Source organism: Apus apus, chromosome 3 (genome assembly GCF_020740795.1).
Source record: "Apus apus isolate bApuApu2 chromosome 3, bApuApu2.pri.cur, whole genome shotgun sequence".
Taxonomy (NCBI): domain Eukaryota; kingdom Metazoa; phylum Chordata; class Aves; order Apodiformes; family Apodidae; genus Apus; species Apus apus.
This window is the reverse complement of record NC_067284.1, coordinates 22,306,101-22,329,376: the sequence shown is the minus strand read 5'-3', so window position 1 is coordinate 22,329,376 and position 23,276 is coordinate 22,306,101. Positions and strand designations below refer to the sequence as shown.

The 23,276-nt window shown below is 38.7% G+C and overlaps 1 protein-coding gene across 4 annotated transcripts in view; it reads right to left on the bottom strand.

Annotated features, from left to right (window-relative positions):
• The window catches only part of KHDRBS2 (KH RNA binding domain containing, signal transduction associated 2), a 346,911-nt gene that overhangs the window by 134,414 nt on the left and 189,221 nt on the right, over positions 1-23,276 (bottom strand). For all 4 annotated transcript variants that reach the window (XR_007889030.1, XR_007889031.1, XR_007889029.1 and 1 more), the window contains exons 5-6: positions 3,862-3,989; positions 1,111-1,306 (exon numbers count right to left, since the gene is read on the bottom strand). Coding sequence is in view for 1 of the 4 variants with exons in the window: in XM_051614663.1 (XP_051470623.1) it covers positions 1,111-1,306; positions 3,862-3,989 (324 nt within the window). In the remaining 3 variants the exon portion in view is untranslated. The remainder of the gene's footprint in view (positions 1-1,110; positions 1,307-3,861; positions 3,990-23,276) is intronic.

The window sequence follows — 23,276 nt, the reverse complement described above, 5'->3', positions numbered from 1 at the left end:
CGTTTTCTCACAAAGGATATAATCTGTTATTTCTGAGAATTTGCCTAGAGTAATGAGTGATTCAGTTATAGAATAATCTTTAGAATGGCTCTTTTGTGATGCCCTGAGAGTGACCCAGTACAGCCTTCTCATACCCAAAACCAGGCTGTGAACATTTCAACAAACCCACATCACCCAAACCACAGGTCTGCAGATACACTGCATCACCCAGGCTGTAATTCACCAGCATGGCCTAAGCAGTACAGACCAAGGAATTACTGTCCTGCAGTTTTCCAATTCAGAGGCACTTCACAGAATCATGGAAACACAGAATGTTTTGAGTTGGAAGACACCTTAAGGATCACCTTGTTCCAACCCCCCTGCTTGGGCAGGGATACCTCCCACTAGACCAGGTTGCTCAGAGCCCCATCCAACTAGCCCTTGAACACTTTCAGGGATGCGGCTTCCACAACTTCCTTGGGCAACCAGTTCCAGTATCTCACCACCCTCACTCTAAAGAATTTCTTCCTAATGTCTAACCTAAATCTACCCTGTTCCAGCTTAAAACCATTACGCCTTGTCCTATCACTACACACCCTGGTAAGCAGACCCTTCCCTGTTTTCCTGTAGGCCCTCTTCAGGTACTGGAAGGCTGCTATAAGGTCTCCTTGGATCCTTGTGTTCTCCAGGCTGAACAACCCCAACTCTCTCAGCCTGTCTTCATAGAAGAGGTGCTGCAGCCCTCTGATCATCTTTGTAGCCCTCCTCCGGACTTACTCCAGGAGTTCCATGTCCTTCTTCTGTTGGGGGCTCCAGAACTGGACATAGTACTCCAGGTGGGGTCTCAAGAGAGCCAAGTAAAGGGCTTCTTGTCCACCATCACCCCCAAGTCCTTCTCCTCTGGACTGTTTTTGATCCATTTTCCACCCAGCCTGTATTTGTACTTGGGATTGCCCTCATCCAGGGGCAGGACCTTGCACTTGGCCTTTGTTGAACTCATGCAGCCCACTTCTCAAGCCTGTCAAGGTCCCTCTGGATGGCATCCCTCCCTTCCAGAGTGTCGACCCCTCCACACAGTTTGGTGTCACAGAGCTTGGCTCACATCTGTTACTAATGCACATGGTTACTTACATATTCTTCATAGGCCTCATGTGCAGGAGGAGGGGGTGGTCTGTAGCCCGGGACAGCCGGGGCACCCCTTGTTCGGGGGGTGGGCACGCCCCTCGCCACTGGTGGGACAGGGAGGGCTCCGCGGGTCACCGGCGCTCCTCTGGGTGCTTGGGCACCTCGTCCGGGCAGGGGGGGAGGAATCGCACCCCCACGTCCCCTGGGAGGAGCAAAAAGGAATGATCACTTTGGCATGTACAGCTAGGAAGGACATGCAATTCTAAAGGCTCTTATATTTTTACTACTACTTAAAGGATGATATAACTCTGGGTTTTGGCAGCTACAATGCCAAGCACTTTCAGGCAATATCTCAGGCAGAACTCGTATTATGGAAAGGCATTATTTTTAAGCCATCCTGTGCCTTTTATACCTGAACCTCTTGTTGCTTGTAGTAATGAAATTCTGGATCATTGTAATTCACAGTGTTACTCCAAAGTAGTTGTAGAGGAAGAAGAAGGTGAGGAACTTTTTATGTTGCTCTCAAAGTATTTTACAAGAGCAGTCATCACTCTCATTCTTGTGTATACTTGTGGGTGAGAGAAACTGATTGGTGGGAGATGATGCAGGATGGCAGAAACTTGAAAGGTAAAGTAGAGCAAGCATATAGAAGGAGACTAAGAACTTTTTTTCCCATCTAATTTAGTTCAGTACCAGGGAAGGGTAGCATAGGATTCTTCTTTCCCCCATTGAGCAGAAAGAACAGCACATGTAGACAAGCACCAAGGGGTTTAGCATCCTACCAATTCTTTATGCTGTATCCATCTTGCTGTACTAATTGGTAAGTCAGAGGAAGCTGTTACTGCTTAAAAAGAGGCTCTTGTAACTGTATCATATGACATCTTTCTCTAAATCAAGTTGCTCAAAGACCTGTCCAACTTGACCTTGAATATTTCCAACTATGAGGTATCCATGGCTTCCTTGGGAAACCTATTCCAGTGTCTCACCACTCATTGTAAAAACATGTCTTGCTTGTGTCTAATCTAAACCTAGCCTCTTTCAATTTAAAACTATTGTCCCCTGTCCTGTCACTACAGGCCCTCGTAAAAAGATTCTCTCCATATTCCTTATAAGCCCCCTTAATATATGGAAAGGCTGCAATAAGATCTCCCCAGAGCCTTCTCCAGGTTGAACAACCCGGCTCTGATTAGAGTAGAATAGAGGGTCAGAATCACCTTCCTTGACCTGCTGGCCAAAATTCTTGTTATGCAGCCCAGGATACAATTTGCCTTCTGGGCTGTGTGCACACATTGCTGGCTCATGTCTAATTTTTCATCTACCGATACCCCCAATTCCTTCTCTACAGGGCTCTTCTCAATTTTTTCATCCCCCAGTCTGTGCTGGCACTGGTGGCTACCCACGTACAGGACCTTGCACTTGGCATTTTGGACATCATGAAGGTCACATGGACATGGCTTGAGGGGTCTCAAGCCTGCCAAGGTTCCTCTGGATGGCAACCCTTCCCTCAAGCATATCAACTGCACCACCATAAATGTAATTATGTTATTAGCATAAATTATTAGCATTAGTATTTAGCTTAAAATAGTTCAATGGCAATTTTTACAAAAATATGCTTCTCAGATTTCTGACTGGTCAATAGGATAAGCATCCACTATCCTGTATCTGTCCAACTGATCCAGTCATTCCGATATCTTGCAGGAGATGGGGGCCAGCACTCCAACGATTATGCTTTGAACCTAATTTAAAAGCTGCCAGTCTGTGGCAGAGATGTTCTGAACATCTTTATTAAGTCCAGGCCTTCAGAGATCTTAGATGTAAGGAAGACTGGTTTCCAAGCCCAAAAGGACTGGAAGATGGTAATGAATAACAAGAATAAAAAAACCCTATGTATGTGCATCATATTACCAAAAAAAAAAAAATCCACTCAAGAACTGATGGAAGATGTGACAGACACCTTCAGGAGGGAAAAGAGGTCAAAGGCAAGATCAGCCAGTTCAATTGCCAAAGAACATTCCTCTGTCAGCATAAAAAAAAGGCACCTCCATATCCTATCTCCTCCAAAATAAAAGGACCCATCCTGAAATGATCTCTATGGATGCCTAGAAGTAGCTAGGTAACTTAGAAGCCTGGGACAACAAATTTCTTAAGGGTTCACAGTGGAAAATGAGTCTGAAAGAGTGTTTTAAGATTATACACTGGCCTTACGAAAAAGCAGAGCTATCTGTTACCTATATATGAAAAAATACTGCAAAGAATTCCGGAAACATTCATCCAATACTGCTTATAGATTATGCCAATGAAGTTAATATAAAACTGATAACCCATATAACACATAATCTACTATGCAATATATATCTATACAAAAAAGATATAAAATGTATTCTAAAAAAAGGAATTATTTGGCAAATAAAGTTCCATCCAGACTATGTAGCCTTCTCTGACTATACTGTTTTATTGCTCAATGGTTTCATTCTACTGACCATGCCAATTCTGTGCTGGCATAAGAGAAATATCCTTTCATTGCCTTCACAGTCTACGCTGATTTGTTGTTTTGATATCTGTTTTCCACCCACTAGAGCCTCTGCACTATAGATCAGAGAACCTGGCACAACAAAGACCACACAAGTTATCAGAAGAAAAAACATTTTGGTTTACTGACCATGATGTGTATGTGATTTTTTTTTTTTTAACTATGCTTGTTTTACCCTTTTTTAAAATTTTCTAAAGCTATTAGCATAATAGCTCAGGCTACCACACCTTGAAGGAGCTGTAGGCGGTACACGGATCCCTCTTCCTCGAATGCCCCGTCCACGTGCTGAATCCTCAGAACCATTCAAATACGACAGTTCTCTCAGCTGCTCCTGGCGAATTTCATCATTATAATCCTGAAAGGCAAAAGGTAAAACTTGCTGAAATTTCATATTTTGGCTGAGCTGCCAAACCACCCAAACCAGAAATTACACAGATGGTATTTGGGTGCACTGCTCTCCTATATCACCTTTATGCTGGAAAACCATATAGAGGGAGTGGACAACTATCCACAGTACGTGGACAGACAAATTTATATGGGTAGTTAAGGAGGCCATAAGGAACATGTATACATAAAATAAAACAAACGAGGCACAAGAGGCATAAACACAAAGTAAGTACCAAGAATGTGTCTGTACACAAGATGCAAATGGACTTTCATATACAAAAGTTGCCAATCTCAAGCAACTTGAAATTAGGTTAAAAATGCATTTTATAAATATTTCATACTTTTTTTGGCAGACATCCCTGGCTACCTTACACACTTAAACTGCAAATTCCACCTTCATTGCACCTACTGTGCAAATTTTCACTCAAGTGATTTGACTAGATGATTTAATCCAATACTAATTAGCATCATTAAATGCAGCCTTCAATTATTCTGTATATCCACTGAACGACTTCTGAAAGGAGCATTCACTTTAGGACTCATAAATAATAAAGCTATGTTCACTATACAAAAGTGTTAAGTTATATAAAATAGATATTTGTATAAATTTTATAAATTATAGAAAAAAATAAATTAATCACATTTTGTACAAAATAATTAAAAAAAAAAGATACAAAATATATAAAATATAAAAGACTCTAAGACAGCAGGGTATCAACTCCAGCAACACAAGCTTCTGCTGGGTCAGTAAACAGAACATTGGATGAATTCCCTTTTCTTATTGATACAAAATACATAGTATTGGGCAATTTTTACTTATTTTGTAACCTTTGCCTCAGTCAGAAGTTCCTTTTTCTTTAGCTTCCTTCCTTTTGTGTTCAGCTCTTTGCCTGCTGATCACAGTAGTGAGAGCCCACTGCAGCAGCCAGCTTGCTGGCAGCAGAAATATGAGACAGCTAATTACTGTGTCAAAACATTGGATTTCAGCAGTTCAGTCTTTCCATCCCTCCACAGGCAACTACCATGGACTGACATGCACAGGTCTGAAATGCTACAGTGCCTGCTGCGTCTCAGGTGGTGACTGGCCAGGACAGATTACAATTTTTAACAAAGCTAAAGAGCAAGCTAACAGTGAGATGCGAGCCAAGGCCTTGCTCATTCCTTCTCCCTGCTTAGGAGGTCCAGGAAATCTGTTTAAAGACAGGATGCTGATCCTGTTGTGTTCTAAGAGGATGTAGCCCTGGTCACAATTTCCCTTCAAAATTTTTAGGGAGTGCTGGAGTGAAATCTAGCAATGAAATGAAGAAAAGAACCCCATTCATATAACACAGTGCATGACATTTGCAGCAGAATCATAAGTAGAAAGAAATCCCTAATTTGCTAGGAAACCAGATAATGGCTCTAGGTTCACATCAATCCCTAAATGTTCTACACATTCTTCTGTCATTCTAACAATAACGGTAACAAGCCAAAGAATCATCAATGTGCTCTGTAAAACAGAGGGAAAACCACAGATAGAATCAATGAGGTTACATTTGCAGAAACTGCATAGCAAGCACCACCTACTGTGCCTTGCTTAATATCATCTGTTATTCACACTGGCTTTACAAGGATTAGGACTTCAAACTTGCTGATTGAGTTTACCCTTCAGGTTCCATACCAGTGTTGAGACTGAACTTCATTAAAAATGCAAGTAAATTTTGTAAGAGAAAGACATGGGGGAAAAAAAATAGAGAAAGGATCTGCAAGCAACAGAAATTGGAACTTTCTGTGTTGCTGTTTTAACTTCTCTCCCTGCTGTATAAATGAATTCTACCAGAAATTGCCTCAAAGCTGCTATTCCTTCCTCAGATACACATATAATAAAAAATCTGAGTACTGATGAAACAGAAAAAATAGAAATTATAATATGCAGTAAGATCTGCAAATTGGCACCATTCTGTTATGCAATACCCTTAGGTTTTCTACAGGTTATTTATCACATGTCCAGGTAAGAAATAGCTACAATGTTGTTTGAAATAGCAAGGTAAAGATAAAGTCCAAGGAGGCCTGGAATTAAGATGCTGGGATGGGTATCCTGAGAGAGTAAAGAAAAAAAACCAAATAACTTTATATAGATAATTGATCGTATGTTCCCTTTAAAAAGCATAATAAAGATGATAATTTCTAAACTTGAAATCCAAAATTTTCAAAAGAAATGTTCACTTCAACTCTTTCATTAAAGAGAAACATAAAACTGAATTAAACTTTCATAACTGCTATGAGGCTAGCTAGAAACAGTGTATCCTGCTGAATATTTAATTGTAGCCTAGCACATGAGCAAACGTATGCTGCTGCTGCTGCTTCATATCTATCTAGTCCCAAGAGAGTACAAGATGTTGCCAGACATACCTGTGCTGAAGAAAGCATAATGAAGTAGCTACACACTGCAGTAGCATAGTGCTTCAGAAAAAAACCCCTCCTCTTCATATTAAAATAAGCTCACGAGAATTGTTCTGTACTTCTTAGGTTTTCTTACAGCTTTCTAATTGTCTTACAGCTATTCTTACAGCTGATAATCTACATTAAACTGTATGTTTTGCTCTTATTTATACCCTTACAGACATTTTAACCTATAAATAGCTTTCCATTTACTGATGATACCAAAGGTACAATCTACTCACACCATGGTGGTCAATGTTTGCAAACAAACCCTGCAGGTGAGCTACCATGTTTATTCACCTAAACATGCAACTTGACTTTAGAAACACGACAGATTAACAAGCTTAGCAAAATCAGCAGCACCCAGTGCCATCATCAATTGTAGTTTAAATGTGTTTAAAAACCAAATTACATATTTAGATTAAAAAAAAATCAGTATTCCAGAGTACACAAACACATTAATGTCAAATTAACAAAATTATGTTTATTAATGAGAGTTGGGAATTATTAATTAGGTCAGTTTCCTTGGCTGCTCTGAGAACACATGAAACTCATTAGTGTCAGAGTCTGACTGGTGGCAGCTCAGCTAGGGGCCCCTCTGGCAGCAGTGGCAGAGAGGTGTGGGAAAGAGGGAAAAGCATGGAAGCTGCTGGAGTACACAAGAAAACATTTTGGCAAAAAAACAACTAAGTATAACACAAGCTGGAAAACCTGATCTGAATTAACACGAACATGTAACTGACAAGGGAGGAGAGCTAATAGAGAAATCAAAGGGTAAGGCATAGACAGACGCAATGGATTTTGGGAATATATAGCTATCGTTAGCATAACAAAGGCTCAGAGAAGTCAAGGATAAATCAATCCCCTAAGGATTGTGATCTCCTGTCCTGATATGCTTCACACATTCAACTTGATGTGTACCATTAATAAATGTAATTGCTTCTATCTGTGACAGTGTAATTTCATTCTTACTCCACAGTTAAGTGGAGAGTAATGTAGGTGAAATGTAAACTACCTTAAGAATGGACAGTTATGCAAGCCAAACCTAAAATGATAATCACAATTGCTCATACTGACAATTCTGAAGTATGAATAAGGCTCAGCTGGCCCCTTATACAGGGACATTTTATAGCATACACACACTCCTTACACAGTTAAGCTAGACATGTACTATGTGAAGAGAAGACTGTCCCCCATGTAGTGTTGCTTCTACTAGGACAGATTTACAGGTATCTTAATTCTACAGGCAAACAACTACATATTGACACCTTGTATTGAAGTAATCATATTCCTTGATTTTAATGGATTGAAAAAGTAGTAATAAAAATAATCTTTTTTTCTTGTGGTTGTTTTCTCTATAGCTTTTAAAGTGTTTCCTGGAAGTCCCGAGGCTTAACTCAAAGCCTATGCAGAAGTTCCAATGGTCCTGGGAATGAATGGCCTGAACTATGAAATGCCCTTTCTCCCTCAGGCAATTAACATTGTGTGAAACTCTATGTTGCCAACAGAGAGCACTACATTCACAGACATATGTACACCCATCCTGTGATCCTCTTCTCCTGCACTCGAGTAGCAGAACGGAAACAAGAGACGGATCTGGACTCTTGCGGCACTTCTGCATCCTTCTCAGCTCCCAGCATCAGTAAAAGAGCTTCAGGGCTCTGTGTATTTGCACAGATTCACTGAAGCTAGAATATCTCCCTTAAATCCTGATCTTGATGCCTTGGGCCTATTTTCAGTCAAGTTAAATTCCAATTAGCTTAAAATTTCCACTGAGTACATGCTTCAGAAAACACAGAGCCAGCCAAGAGGATACAGGAGTACCAGTGAATTTTAGGTGGAGATAGGTGATGTGAATATGGCTCCTTTTTTGTCTGTTTGTTTATTCTTAGACAAATACTTATTTTAGACACTAAAAGAGAGATTGTCCTGATGCTCTCTTGCGCGTTTGGGGAAACATTAAGCCTACGACAATAACTGGCAGTGAGGACCTCCCTGGAATTGCTGCTGCTTTGTGTCCACTGTGGCCTCACGAGAGTGAGCTGTGCTACGATTCAGCTTCAACACATGGTGAGAACCCCTCACTTGGGCTCATGGGGTCAGGATCTGCAGCTTATTATATGGAAGAAGCCAAGAACCCAGGAATTCCCACTTGCTAGCTGAGTGCTTTAATATCAGACTGTTACATAAAAGAACAGTACTGGCTGCTCAGTACCAGGAGAACTGGGTGAACTAAATTCTGAGTTGATAGAGATATTTGACATTTCTTGTTATTTCTTTATAAGTTCCTGCTCCAAGACATCAACACATTCAAAATGTAAACATACGGGACCTTTCTCCGCACATATCCAAACCCTCTCTCTACACCTCTCTATTTAGGAAACTTAGACAATTGTGCTAAGGAGGTTGGATAGCCCTTTCCATCCCTGCAATTTGGGTGAGAAACTGCTTCAGCTGGGCATGCACATTAGGTGGATGCAACTGCATGCTCAAGCTTCATTCTTTGTCTCTCTAACACAAATTCAAATTTCATTGCAAAACACGAGATTAATCTGTAGCTGCGACCATGCTCAAGCAAGCAATTCCTACAAAGCTGATCAGAACCATGGGAGCTGGCTCTAGCCCACCTTATGTGGGTGTCTGATGGGTATGGCATATGGTCTCAACAGTTCAAGGAGGAGCCCAAAACCTACCACAGTTTTGATGTTCCTAGAAAAACCCCATGCTCTCTGAACCCATGTTTAATGTATATGCACAGTTTCCTGGTTACCTACAGTCAAAGCCATCTGTTAAGATGGCTTTTAGCCTATTTGCAGATTGGTCTGATTATTGCACTAGGTGCCAGGTAATGATAGTTTTAGATGGACAGCCTGCAGTGCACCACAAGTGACAGTGCTGCTGCCAGAAGTCCTGCTCTGTGACTCCAATATTGCACTAGCACCACATGCCTCTTTGCATTTGCCCATATATATTGATACTTATGTAAGGCCATTTTGTGTGCATGCAGTTCTCTGGCAGTCAGTAACCCCAATAAATAAATAAAAATATAATCCATCTGAGCCCAAGGAAGAACCAATTTTCTCTAAGCAATCAGCAGCTTTGCCAGATGCACAGCCATAAGCATTATGCCCTTTCACTTGCCACATATGCAAAAAATTGCTGCCTTTACTTACTTATAGTATGTCTGAAAAATAAAACCTAATTGTGTGGGTCACCCTTAGAGATTAAAGTACATAAAATACACCATACATTTCTCTCAGTAGCAATCTCAATGTATTGCATCCAATATGAGTTTCAGCTTATAAATGCCTCTGGGCAGAATGCAAGCAGACATAAGCTGGAGCCACGTACACTTGCCTTTGAGGTTAGCTGACAGCTGGGGGATTTGTCAGCTTGCCACAGAGAGCACTAACCCAACCATGGATGTCATTTTTCTCTTTGAGCATGCACAATTAAATCTGCCTGGCATCATCAGCATGGGGCATCACACTCTACAAGAGCATGAAAGGGAGGGGGGATGTCTTGATCCTGAGCATATGAAGAACAGCTGCCAATCCCAAATTGTGCATAGGCAACTGCTATGACACTTTGACCCAGTTATTTTAGTCTTTGCTAGAACAGAGCAAAACAATCCTCATCTAATTGTATAATCAATTTTCTTTATATATACTAAAGAGAGCTTTCAACAGAAGATTATTCCAGTTTACATGAAAATGCTGTTAGCTACACAAAATAACCACATTGAAGATGGATGCACGACATTTAAAAAACTTGTGCAAACCTGTTTTAAATTCCAGCTATTTGCCCCAATTTGTTCCACCCCTCTTGCTCACGGAACCCCAAACAAATGGACACCACGGTCTGTAATTCATTCAAATGACAGCTACAATGCAACAGAAGGCAGTTAGCTGACAGCTCCCTAGCCATGAATTTAATTCCAAGTGAATCCTGGCTGCCAGAGCCTTGTGCTTATTTACAGCTGTCACTTGAAAGGGATACATAAGGGAATTGGTAATATGAACAGAGGGCATATAGCAGGCTGCAGGAAAGGTGGTGTAGCCACCTCTTCCTATGGATTCACAGTGGATGTCTACACTGGCTCTTAGGAAGGAAGGGATGTGATATGGCTGATCTTCCTCTGGGAAAACCCACTTGATTCAAAGGAGGCAAGAAGTAGGACTGTCACTGCTCTTTCCCAACTGTTTGTTGGAGCTCTGCTACTAATGAGATGACTACTTGCTCTTAAAGTTGGAGCTCTGCTATAGTCTGCATTAAAGCCAACAAAAGTAACAAGTTATACACAGTGGCTATACATCTTTTTTTTTTCCCCAGCTCTGCCAGGTGGGAGCCATATCAACTCCTGCTCACCCACTGCTGTAGGTCTGCAGCTCCCTTGTCAAGAATAACTGCGATGGTAAAAGCCGGCAGCTAAATTCAGGCACGTTTACTCCTGTTTAGTGTGCCTGTCTCATCCAGCCTGGTTACAGCTACACTTTCTTGGTCCCATGTGGTACAGTAAACAAAAGATGCTGTTTAACCCTAGGAGACTGGAAAGAGCAATGAAGGATGAGAAGTCTGGGCAAGAAAATACCTTACAACAGGTTTGTTTAGTGCCCTTTATTTTATGGCTTTTGAACAATTTTAGAACTTTTAAAAATCTCATTAGGTCATAAACTGTACAAATATATAGTACATTGGGACTGAACTTGATACATGACACAGGAATTAAGTTTCTAAAGCAATATTAGCATTTTTTTGACTTATTGCAATATAGGGTTATGATAACATGAGCTGTCTTTGGAGTAAGGACTCTTGGCAAGCACTAGTCTACTGCAAATGCAGTGAAGAAATGTTCTTAATAATGCTACTAACAGGTACTGAAATATATTAATAACTACAGTCTGATTCTAAGTCAGGAGACAGACAGAGAATCTTAAATTCAGTCACTGCAGACCCAGCTGTAACATCCTGGGAGCAGAGCTGGCGGAGAGGTGATTCATCACAGCAGCACTGTGTCTGACAGAGGAGCTGTGGGGATGGTAGCTCTGCCTAAGTGTTTGGTCCTCTGTTTTTCCAGAATAAGGATTTTTCCAGACTAACCTGGGCTCTGGTCTAGATCCTGTGCATGGATACATTCAGAAACCCTGAAACTTTCTTTGATCATCCAGTTTAGCCATTGCCTGTGCCTACATTGGTTTTTTAGGCTCAGAATAAACAAGATCAACCACACTGCTGATGCTCTGACTGGAGCTGCATCATCTTCTCTCCTTGGTGGCACTGCACCAAGATGAGCACCAGCAGCATCACTGCCTGGCACAGCTCCTTGGCAGAGAAGAAACTGGTGGCACAGGCTGCAACAAAGCTGGACTGAGCATGAGAAAAAGGATGAAGATTTTCCTTCCTTTGTCAGTTGTAGCAGCAGGCATGAAAACTCCTTCCAGAAACCTCAGGCTGCCATCAGGGTTTGGCTTTGGAGAGGCAGCAGTGCCCTGGCATTCTCCCTAGTCAGAGGTCCAGGCAGAAAACACAGTACCTGTATTTCTTGTGCACTCCTCCACAGAAATCTGACTAACTCAAATTAAAGAGCACAGTACATCTTTCCCAGAGCACAGACTTTTTTGCATACTAAGGAAAAAAATAAAACAAAACATGCTGGGAAGATGGTCTGTAATAGCACCATAAAAATACAAGAGCAATTTTCACTGCTGGAATCAAAGCCATCTTAAATCTTCTTGGTTCAAACTGCTATAATCTAAATTATTTTCAGTATTGAGAGATTTATGGATAGCCAGTGTAATGATACAGAGGACAATCACAGGAGAACAAGCAGGTATGCGAGGAATACTGCTTTCCACACTAAATTCAATAAGTATAAGGAAGACAGTGAAAATATACTGCTATTGAATCCCAAGGTCACCATCCGAACTGTCACAGAAACTAAAAATATTAAAATAATTTAGATGTAACTTTCTGAAGTTTATGTCAAACTGTAATGAGAAAGAGTGTAAATATAGAAAGAAATAAACATCAAAAAAAATCAAAAGGAAAGGGAAGAAAGGTATCAAATAACGAAACTGGAAATCATGGTGCTGGGAAAACAAAATAAACAGCAAGCTCAGTAAATTAGCAAAAATTACTTTTTCAAGTATGTAAGTTTAAAAATCTGATTCAATAATTCAATTAGGCAGGTATGCATCAGCTATAAGATGCTGTAGGTTTTGTCTTTCAGAATAAGACTTGAGACAAAAGGAAAGATAACTAAGAAAATGACAAGCACTAACAGGATGTAGAAAATAACTAAAAAAACCTTAGACCAAGTACCAAGTACAGATATACTCACTTCAAGTGTCTCTCTATTCATTTTAAAGTGCACAGTATATGAAAGATTAGGAATGAAGTGAATAAAACTGAGCAAGTGCTATAATTACTGTAGCCAGATACAGGTGAAAATATTGTCAGAGTTCCAAGCTCAATAATTTATCATATATAATGATAAAAATGTCATCAGTTCTATATTTGTTATTATTTAATTAGAATAGAATGTATTTTGTTATTGCATAAAACCGTGTAAATTAGGTTATCCACCAGGAGATACAGTGTCTGTATTTATAATGTCTCCTTTTCTGCTCACCAGCATGCATTAAAAAGGTTTCAGGTATTTTAATACAATTACAACTGCTTATTTATTTATTTATATTTATTAACAGACTATCAGCTAACTCCTGCTTACTACCAGGGAGCAAAATATTCTGCCTCTCAAAATGTTTTAGCATCTTATGTTGCTTCATGGCTGGTGCATCTACCTCATCCCTCCCCAGGTAGCTGCACATGAAGACCAGCTTTAGGTCAAATGCAAACACTCTAGGCTTGAGGGGAGAAGAGAAATAAGCCAGCAATTTGCCCTTGCAGCCAATAAGGCCAGTGGCATCCTGGGGTGCAATAAGAAAAGTGTGGCCAGTAGGTCGAAGGAGTTTATCTTCCCCCTCTCTTTTGCCCTGGTGAGGCTACATCTGGAAAACTGCATCAAATTCTCGGCTCCCCAGTTCATAAAGGATAAGGAGCTACTGGAGAGAGTCCAGCACTGGGCCATAAAGATGATTAGGGGAATGGAGCATCTGCCCTATGAGGAAAGGCTGGGAGAGCTGGCTCTGTTTAGCCTGGAGGGGACTAAGGGGGGGATCTCATAAACTTTTATAAATATCTAAAGGGTGGGTGTCAGAAGGATGGTGACAGTCTCTTTTCAGCAGTGTTGAATGACAGGACTAGGGGCAACGGGCACAAGCTGGAGTATGGGAGGTTCAAGCTTAACATAAGGAAAAACTTTACTGTGAGTTTAACAGAGCACTGGGACAGGCTGCCCAGAGAGGTTGTGGGGTGTCCTTCTCTGGAAACATTCAAAACACATCTGAATGTGTTCCTGTGTGCTCTACTGTAGGTGATCCTGCTCTGGCAGGGGAGTTGGACTAGCTGATCTTCATAGGTCCTTTCCAACCCTGACCACTCTGTGATACTGTGAGATTCCACACACGAAGGACCCTCTCACACCAAGAACATTTGAACAGAAGAAACTGAAGATTCAGATCAAGCACTACAATTAACCCAACAAGTGACAGTGTGGTGGAAAAAGAGATGTAGGTTGTCACGTGGAATGCTGTCAGAAAACTTACAGGTTAAAAATCTATTTGTAAACAGCACCCAGAATAGCTTTTAAACAGATGCATTTAGCAGATGAGCTTCTGTAGTACATCTCGACTTCTGCATACACTTATGTGTTCCTCCAAATAAGGTATATTCCTGCATCAGGTTGTCTTGATGAAAGCATAAGACACAGGAACCAACTGTATTCTCATGAGGAAAACTTCAAGTATACTGGAAAGATGCAAATGGGATTAAAAAAGTCACACTTATCTATCATTTTCCCTAGATAATACCAGATTCACTAGCATATAACTTCTTCAACCCTATTTCTCATGTACAAGCCCACCGGTGTATTTTCTTATAGAATAGCAAAATTATATAAGATAGACTTTTAAAGAACTTCATGATGATAATCTTATAATTGAAGATTAAACTCCAACTTCCTAATAACTGAACATATTTCCTGTAATAAAAGAAACAAATAGCATTCAGTACTTTTCCGTAATTTCCAAGCAAAGCAATCAGCAATTACATGTGGCACTGAAAAGGTAAAAGAGGGGAAGGAGGTAAAATGGGCTTGGAAAACACATAATCTGTTTCTTTCCATTTCACATTATTATACTTTATAGACATATCAAAGTACTTTAAAAGTATTTAAAAGCATAAGCTACCTAGTTTCTTAACTACTGCAATGAATACAGTTCTACACTTGGAAGCATTTTTTACATTTGCTCTTATTTTTTAATGGTATTTAAATAATGGTACATATAAGTGCATATATGGCGGTCCTCCCTGCTTATTAACATCCGTAACTGAATTGTATTGAAAAGTGTAGGTGTCTCTGAAGCTATTAATCTGGCCCTTTATCAGAGGAAAAAACTTATTCAATTTAATTCTGTACTATGACTAAGAAATTCACAAGAAGGCAATTATTAAGTTACTCTTCTAGTGGCAGAGATGAAATATTGCTTTGTTTTTCCTATGTTACAGCACATAACACACATGTGAGAACTAGGAGATAGGAATGCTCAGAGCTCTTTCCAAGCCAAATGTTAATTGCTCTTTTATATTAGAATGAATTCTTCAGTCTTTCCCAGATAGCTAAACCAAAAGGATTCTGTAATTGTTTATTAAATTTGTATGAAAACACGTATAGGTATTTAAAATATCACATCTACTGTAGACTGGCTCCTAAGGGCATAATATTAATTACTAACATGGCTAACATTCTCCTGGCCATAAAACTCCTTTCTTAAAATCACAGTCTGAATTGGGATAGTGAAAATACGGTTGAATAATTAGGAAATGAGACTGAAGAGAATGACCTTTTTTATTATTATTTTTTTAATCCTACAAACACAAGGACAAACTGAGAAGGTGTTTTAACATATGAGTGAGCATGATTCTCACGCACTGAAGTACCTTGCTGCACTCAGTGCCAACCTATTCAAACTGGACTCTCTAATTCCAGCTGGAAAGAGGATCCCAGCAGCTGTTAGCCAAGAGCCACGTAAGTTGGATTTGCTCAGCAGATCTCCCACTCAGCACAAATGTGATACATCAATTTAGAGCTCACATGTGAAAGCCAGTGACCCCACCTGTGTTTGGGACTTCGGGACAGTTACCCCACACATCAAAACCCCACAAACACTTCAGAACCAGGCACCCAAAGCCCTGCTGGCTGTTAGGATGACCCTCATAGTCTCCAATCCTCAGCTGTGAACACAAAATAACTACCTGAATGATGCACTGTCTTCTGTGCTGCTATAAAGCATATGGTGAGCTATCTTACCATCATTGGAGTAAACAGCCATCCTATTATATTACATGTTTTCCCACTAAAAAATTCAATAGACTTCCAGTGGAAGTATTTGGAACTGGATAAAAGTGATTGTGAACCCATCAGTACGAAGCTATTAATTGACAATAATTAATCCAGTTCTGCATTATTGATTTTAGAAGCATGGAAATCTTTGCTAGAAATTCCTTCTTCTTTTCCCTTTAATTCAAGTAAATTGTCCTAAATTTAATTAAATGTGTCAAGTTTAGGACAACTAAATACCTTGTCTTTCAATGTAATAATTCACCTCATCATAGAAAATATGAGTGGACAATAACAGTAACTTCATCGCAGTTGTTTTGTTGAAGAAAGGAGTGCAATAAATGGAACTAATCAAGACTATAATTTATTTATTTTTTTCATAATTCAAATAATAAATGATGTTATCTGAATGCATTTTATTAAAAATTAAATATCCTAAATTTAATTAAATTGTCAATGTCTGCCATTCATTTTAATTCCATATCTGGATAGGTAGTGGATATCAATGTCTCCACATGCTGTTAAATCCAGCATAGCAGACACATACAACTTCATCACACCTCAAGGTGCTGAACACTCTCAGATTCTGGTGGCTGCAGCTAATCCTACTTAGCAGCCAAGTTAGATTATTTTATTGAATTTAAGCTTTCCATCCACGGGGTTCATGAGATTAAACTCTCCATTCCAGCTCTCTCCTGGCCAGGTCTGTCTAACCTGCAGTGTTATTTACATTCATTACCAGTTGGGCTAAGAGGATTGTGTAAAAGTCTTATGATTCTCCCAGATTTCAAAAACCTTCTATAAATAACTTGAGTTGAAAATTTCCGTCTTGACCTGAAATTTTGAAGTCTAGGCTTTCCTGCTGTCACCCCAGAGCCTCACTGAGGCATACTGAGAATTATCACACCCAATATTGTTGTGGTTAAAACCTCAGATGTTTTCATCACTAAACTTGGTGATTTCAGGGTACCCAAACTTGAAATTTGTAAATGCTCTCCAGTCTGCTACTGTAGGCCTGTTCACCAGCAGCTAAACTTCATTTTTCTGCACATGATGAAAATGAGATCAGACACCTCTTCTTGCCTGTATTCTTTCCTTTGAGCATCCACCTCCTTGTCTCTGTTGAAGGAAAAGTTTGCAGCTAACTTCCCATAAATGCTCTCTGGACACCCACCATCACCAGGTGGGATGTGTATGCCAGCTAGGGAGACTGTGAATTTATTTTAATTTTTAAATATTTGGAAAGCAGTGTCCCAGGATTCCTTAATCTAAGAGGAATCTAAGCCCATCCCAATCCTTTATTTCTTTCTGTATAAAGAACAGGAGAGAAACAAAAACAAAGCTACAAACGATTTATTTACTTTCAAGTGGTTCTACCGTTTCTCTGGAGGCTCCAAACTGCGCTGTAATAAACTTCTTCCCTCAAAGTAATTTGTGCTCTTGACTATATACTGACTCCAAACTGGTAAGGACTATTGTTTGTATCCTTATGAAGAGGGTTTTGAAGCAAGAGTAGGCTGAGCGAGTGTTAGAAGAATCTTTTAGAAATATTACAATACACATTATTGACCAATAAACTAGTTTTCCTCTCTTACCAATCCTATCCCATAGTTTTTTCAATACTGGGAGACCTCCAAACATGCCTTTCTTCATATAAGCAGAACATTACAAGTGCCACATTTCTGCATCTGCCTGGGGAGCGCATCAGGTCTTCTTTTAAGCCGAAATTTCACCTCATTGATTGCCTTAACTGCAGTTAATTTCAGACTGGCAGAGATTAAGCATTTTGGAGATTATCTGTAAAGAGATCAGTTCTCGTTAAACATTAAAACATATATCTAGATATATATCTAAATAAATCATATATCTAAAGAAATCAGATACACCACAGAAACATATCTAGTAGCTTTTCCACCACTGCCAGGTGCACTGCATAACCCAGGAGCACTTTCTCCAGATTTTGTCCTATCGGCAAAGGATTCTTTCCTTCACCTCTCTTAAGGCCACTTCCCAGCACCAACTTTAAAGACCCAGAATGAAGAAAAATTACTGTATGTGCTACAGAATGCAATGCAATGCACCATCAACTCTGTTTTATACAGCAAATACAGTCTTTGAAAATGTTGCCTATTCTCCCTCTGTTTTTTTAAACCAAAACATCTGAGGGTTGCTCAGGGACCATAAAGACTCAAGTGTGACTTATTAGAATATCTCTTCTGCACCTTATGGGTCTCTTTGCTTCTTGCAATTTCTCAGTTTTCTGTTTTCCCAAAAATAATTCACAGTTAAGGATAAACTATTTGTTTCAGAGCTTCCAACCAGAAAATCCTTCAGGTTGTTCTAGACTGCACTAGAAAAAATAACTTTCATTCTTTCCCTTTTTTATTTATTTTTTTTCAATATCCTCATCTTACTGGATGTTCTGGTCCTTACTTTGCATGAGGTATGCAAGTATTTGAGAAATTCAGCAGAGGAACAAGAATTTATACAGAGTCAAATCCACAAAAGTTTTGGTGGCTAAGATTTCCTATGAATTTGCTATGAATTAAAAGAAAGGATCTCTCCATTCCCTTACTTTATTAGAATAAACAGTTATTTAACTATGATTTGGTTTTCTGTTTTTGGAAAAATACTTGCTTCTTCCAAAAACTAACTGCCACTAACCCTTTTTTTTTTTTTTTCTTCTTCCTTACCCCCCATCAGGGCCACATGGTTGAAGATTTGGAAAACAGAATTTTCACAGATCAAGAAAAAAATATTAATACCCAAGACACTGATGAGTTCTCAAGCTCTGATGAGTACTTGTAAATAGAAGATAATTTTTAGAAAGATGTCAGCAAATGAACTTGCATTTTAAAGGCTTGAAAATAGGAGTAAGTTTTTTGCAGGGAATACAACCATAATTGTGGAAAAGCACTCCATGGCTCAACTCTACCTTGAGCTTGGAAGAAAGGCTAGAGATGGAAACCATAACTGTTCAGCTTCGATCTGCTCTATTTTTGTTTGGCTTCTAGAAAAAAACTAGTGCTCTGATCAAGAAGAACCAAACAAACACCTAATTCAAGAAGTTATTTTTCCATTATTTCCTCTGTGTAGGTACTTGACAATGAACAAAGAAGATCTGTCTTGATGGATGGACAAAGTCTTCAAACAAACACAAGATGCCATTGTTTGAAGTTGAGAAAAAAAGAGGTGACTATGAAAAGTCATGGAATTAGGGTATATCCACTGGATATTATTACTGGCTATCAGATGCTGTCTTGGATCCTCAGTCTGGAACTGCTGTTGAACTTGGAGTCAGGATCAGTCTTCTTCCATCTATAGTCCATTTATTATTTAAACTAATCCATTAGTGAACACACTTCCATAACTAAAATAGACCATAAGAAGACAGAAGCCTTTCCCATCATATTCCTTTTTAATGCTCTGAGGACCTGTAAAACATCTAATTGTCTATATGTCTGTTCCTGTCCATATGTCCCAGTTCCTGACATGTCCCACAAATCTCTATTAGGGGATGGAACTGCCCACTCACATGTGAAACAAGGGCACTAATGACAGTAGCATCTAAACCATATTCCATAGTGTGAATAGGCACTTTCCTATAGCATGAGACCACAGGGAACATGGTTCCAGGCAACTGGCTCTAGGTGGCTCCGCTTGAGCAGGGATTTGGACCAGAGGTCCCTTCCAACCTTAACCACTCCATGATGCTATGAAATGAAACGCTATGTTATAAACTATTTGGTAGTTTAAAAACAAGTTTCAGGTTCATACTAGTAAGCCATACAAAACTCTGCAGCTGCATGACTCATTTCTTATGCTGAATTAGACTTTCCCAGAATGTGGGCTGAAGCAATTTTGAAAAGGGATCTGTTCAACTGTCATCACACACTCCTGCAAATGTAAATTAAATTCACATCCACCTTTAAGATGTAATTTAATCTTCATAGTAGTTCTGTTTCTTTTGGGACTGAGATTTTCTTGCCATACAAATTTCAGATCAACACAGTAGAATGTGCTCAGCTGAGACTAGGTAGGGTTTATCTTCACATTGTACTTTGCTAAGGCAGCAAACATTTACAGCCATGTTTTCAAAGCACACCATTGTGCAGCCATTAAAGACTGTAAACAATCTCTTTGAAGAGAGTTGTAAATCTGCTAGTTCTATGTGCAATTGTGTGTGTCTGTATTTGTACTCATCTTGTATTCACAAACACAGATTTTGCAAGGAACTAGTGTTCACTGCTCTGAATATGCATTTGCATTTTCAATGTGACACACATTTTCTCTTCCTAGCTGTTTTTTATACATAGTCATAAGTTAATGAAATATCAAACTTTTTTGACACTGCAAGATTTTTTTTTTCTCATTACTTAACCTGCACTAATGAAAGGAAAAGTCTCTCTGAAGCTTTTTTTTGCTTTTTTTTTTTCAGTTCAAAGGGCCATTTCAAAATGCAGAAATGCTGATGGGTCATGTTACAAGCGTAATAATATTTTGAAAATGGCACTTGGTATAAAACGCTGACAATCAGAGAAACATTTGCAAAGACAAGCATGTCTGTCTGCAGTTAAAGGCAAGATTTTAAATGGGAATTGGATTAATCTTTTACTTTTTACAGCTTTTAACTGTATTATGGCAGCATACTTAATCAATTCTGTCCAATGGCATAAAAAACCTAAGAACGTATAAGTGGACTCACATGTTTAATGAATGCACTTCAATGTAAAAATCAGATAATAAAATATTTAGCACTGAATTATGTAACCTGTTTCCTGGGATTAAAATCCTTGGATCTTGTTTTTTCATCCCTCAAGTAATACGTATTCTAACTGTACATATTTCTACTCCAACAGTTGATACATAAATGTGTCTATCAAACCTCTGTACCTCTCTTTTTTTTGGTAATATGGAATGGCGTTCGTTGTTCTAAAGCAATTAACAGTTACAATCCTGCTTTACAGGAAAACTTTGGGGTGTAGAAGCAGAACAAAGGAGATATGTGTGAAGTTTTCTGTATAAAATTCAACAAATGGCTTGCTATCTAAGAATAAAGTGAACGATCTGAGCTTGCAGGCTAGTATAACAAGGAAAAAGCATATCTGGCGCTAGAACCAGATTTTCACAGTAACCTATGAGAAATGTTAGGTTCTTTTTTCTTCTGTAATGACAATGGTTTTGTTTTTCATTGCTGAAGTCTGATATAATAGCTTAATTATCTGCAAAATGTTGTAGTCCCTCTTCTTTGGTTATTGTGCAGCTCCATGATCTGACTTGTTTGCTATTCAGCAGTGACTGCTGATGTGGAAAACACTCTATTACTCCAGTGGAAACTATGGAAACTAGTTGTCACCAGTGATACTGCAAAGTGCCTTCTAAAACAGATGTTGGATAATGAATTTCCTGGATTAAGATAGCAGAGTACTGCTACACTCACTCAAAGTCAATACACCAGATGTATACATTATGGTAAGATTCTCATCCATTTAAGAAACTGATGTGATTAAACAAGAATTAAGACATAAATTATCATACAGCATCAGTACTTCTCCTTTTAACACATGTACCAAGCCTGATGCAAAAATTCCACTTCATATATTTCACGTTCATCTTGCACAAACCAAGAAGATGAAATAACCAGTTCCTAATTTGAAATTATTCATACCTATCTAAGGTTGAGTACGAGCATGGTCCAGCTCTACAGAGACAGAAACAACTATTGAAGTTTTAATGATATCACACATTTTTTGCTCAGCTGCACTGTTTCATTCTAAGCACAGTATACACCTGTGCTGAGGATTTATCAAGGACATAGAGTGAAAGGACAACAAGACACTGCCATCCAAAATTAAAACTTCATTACAATGGTTTCCATCTGGATCACATCCAGACTTTTCTTTCAAGAGGCTGGAGAGGGAGAGGCTTTTATTTTAATTTATTTTCTCTCTTTCATTTTGTAATAGGCTGATTTTTTATTTTTTTTTTCATTTGATGAAATGAAAGATTAAGTGCTAGAAGACAGATAGTATGGTAATGATTTTAAAACATATGGAATTTAATAATATGTATTTCTTATCAGACAAATTCATCTCTTTCAGTGTCAGTCAAGTCTCAATACAATAACATGATAATGATGCTTTATGCTATTACCCTGCATCATTTTATGACCACTTAGGCATCCATAAAATAAAATGCTTAAGGAAGCAATTCTCTTCACTGCTTTAGCATTTTCTACCTATGATTAAGTAAGTACTCATGATAACACTGTTGTACTCACTGATGCCAGTTTGGCATGAGGTCATTTCCTATCAATTATGTTTGGTTAAAGTTAAGGACAATATTACATCTTTCCTCTAGGCCAAGATGGAACTGGCTACTTAAAAGCTGGAAAATATCAAACACAATGGACACATGTGGGTGTCTACATATACATACACACATATGCATATATGTAATATATGTATGTGTGTATATGTGTGTGTATATATATGTATATAAAAATATAAATACCCTTACGTATTGAAAGACTTCCAGATAATGTGTGAGCTATTATACAGATGCTCTCTTTTAGAGAACTTGTCCTTATAGCACAAGTAAAAAACCTGAAAATTAAGAATCAATTTTCTGTTTTTTAAGAGAGAATTCTAATGACCTCAGGATTACTCTTCTTTTTTTTTAAGCCACACAAAGCATTTTGTTTTAGCACTCTGCTGGTAACATTATACTTATTTTAGCAACTTAAAGGAGTTTGTGCAATCGTATTACCCATATTCAGCTGTCAGTTATTAGAAGGTCAGCATTAAAAGATCACCATTCTATATTCTATCAGAGTTCCATAATGGGGGAGGGATCTAGAAATTATGACTTTTTATGATGATCATGACAATTTCAAATCATATTTAAATAATCTGTTGTGTGTGAATATATGTATTATATATATATTTTATATATATATAATGCTCACATTCTTTCTTTTGAGTTTTCTTTTAGCATTAATTTTCTCAGTTACTTTTCCCTGAGTATTTTCTAGCTACACAAACTTGCTGGCACTTCTCTGCCCCACAACAAATTAAAGTCTCCATGGATATATTCTCATTAGCGCTATGTAAAGTTGGTGCTATGACTGGAGTTTCTTCTTTGAATTCATTCCCTGCCAGGTAATGTATACATTTACACAATTGAAAAGGAAAAAAACAACACGGTTAGGGCTTGGCTGATCCCTTCTGTTTCAGGATTCTGCTTAAAATTGCTTCCAGTTTTGAAGTTATTAAAAATCTCACTCAAAACAAAGCAAACAATTAGCTAAGCAACGAGTGGACTGCACTGTGTTATGCCTGTCTCTCCCGAGAAGTGCAAATTGAAAAAAAAATG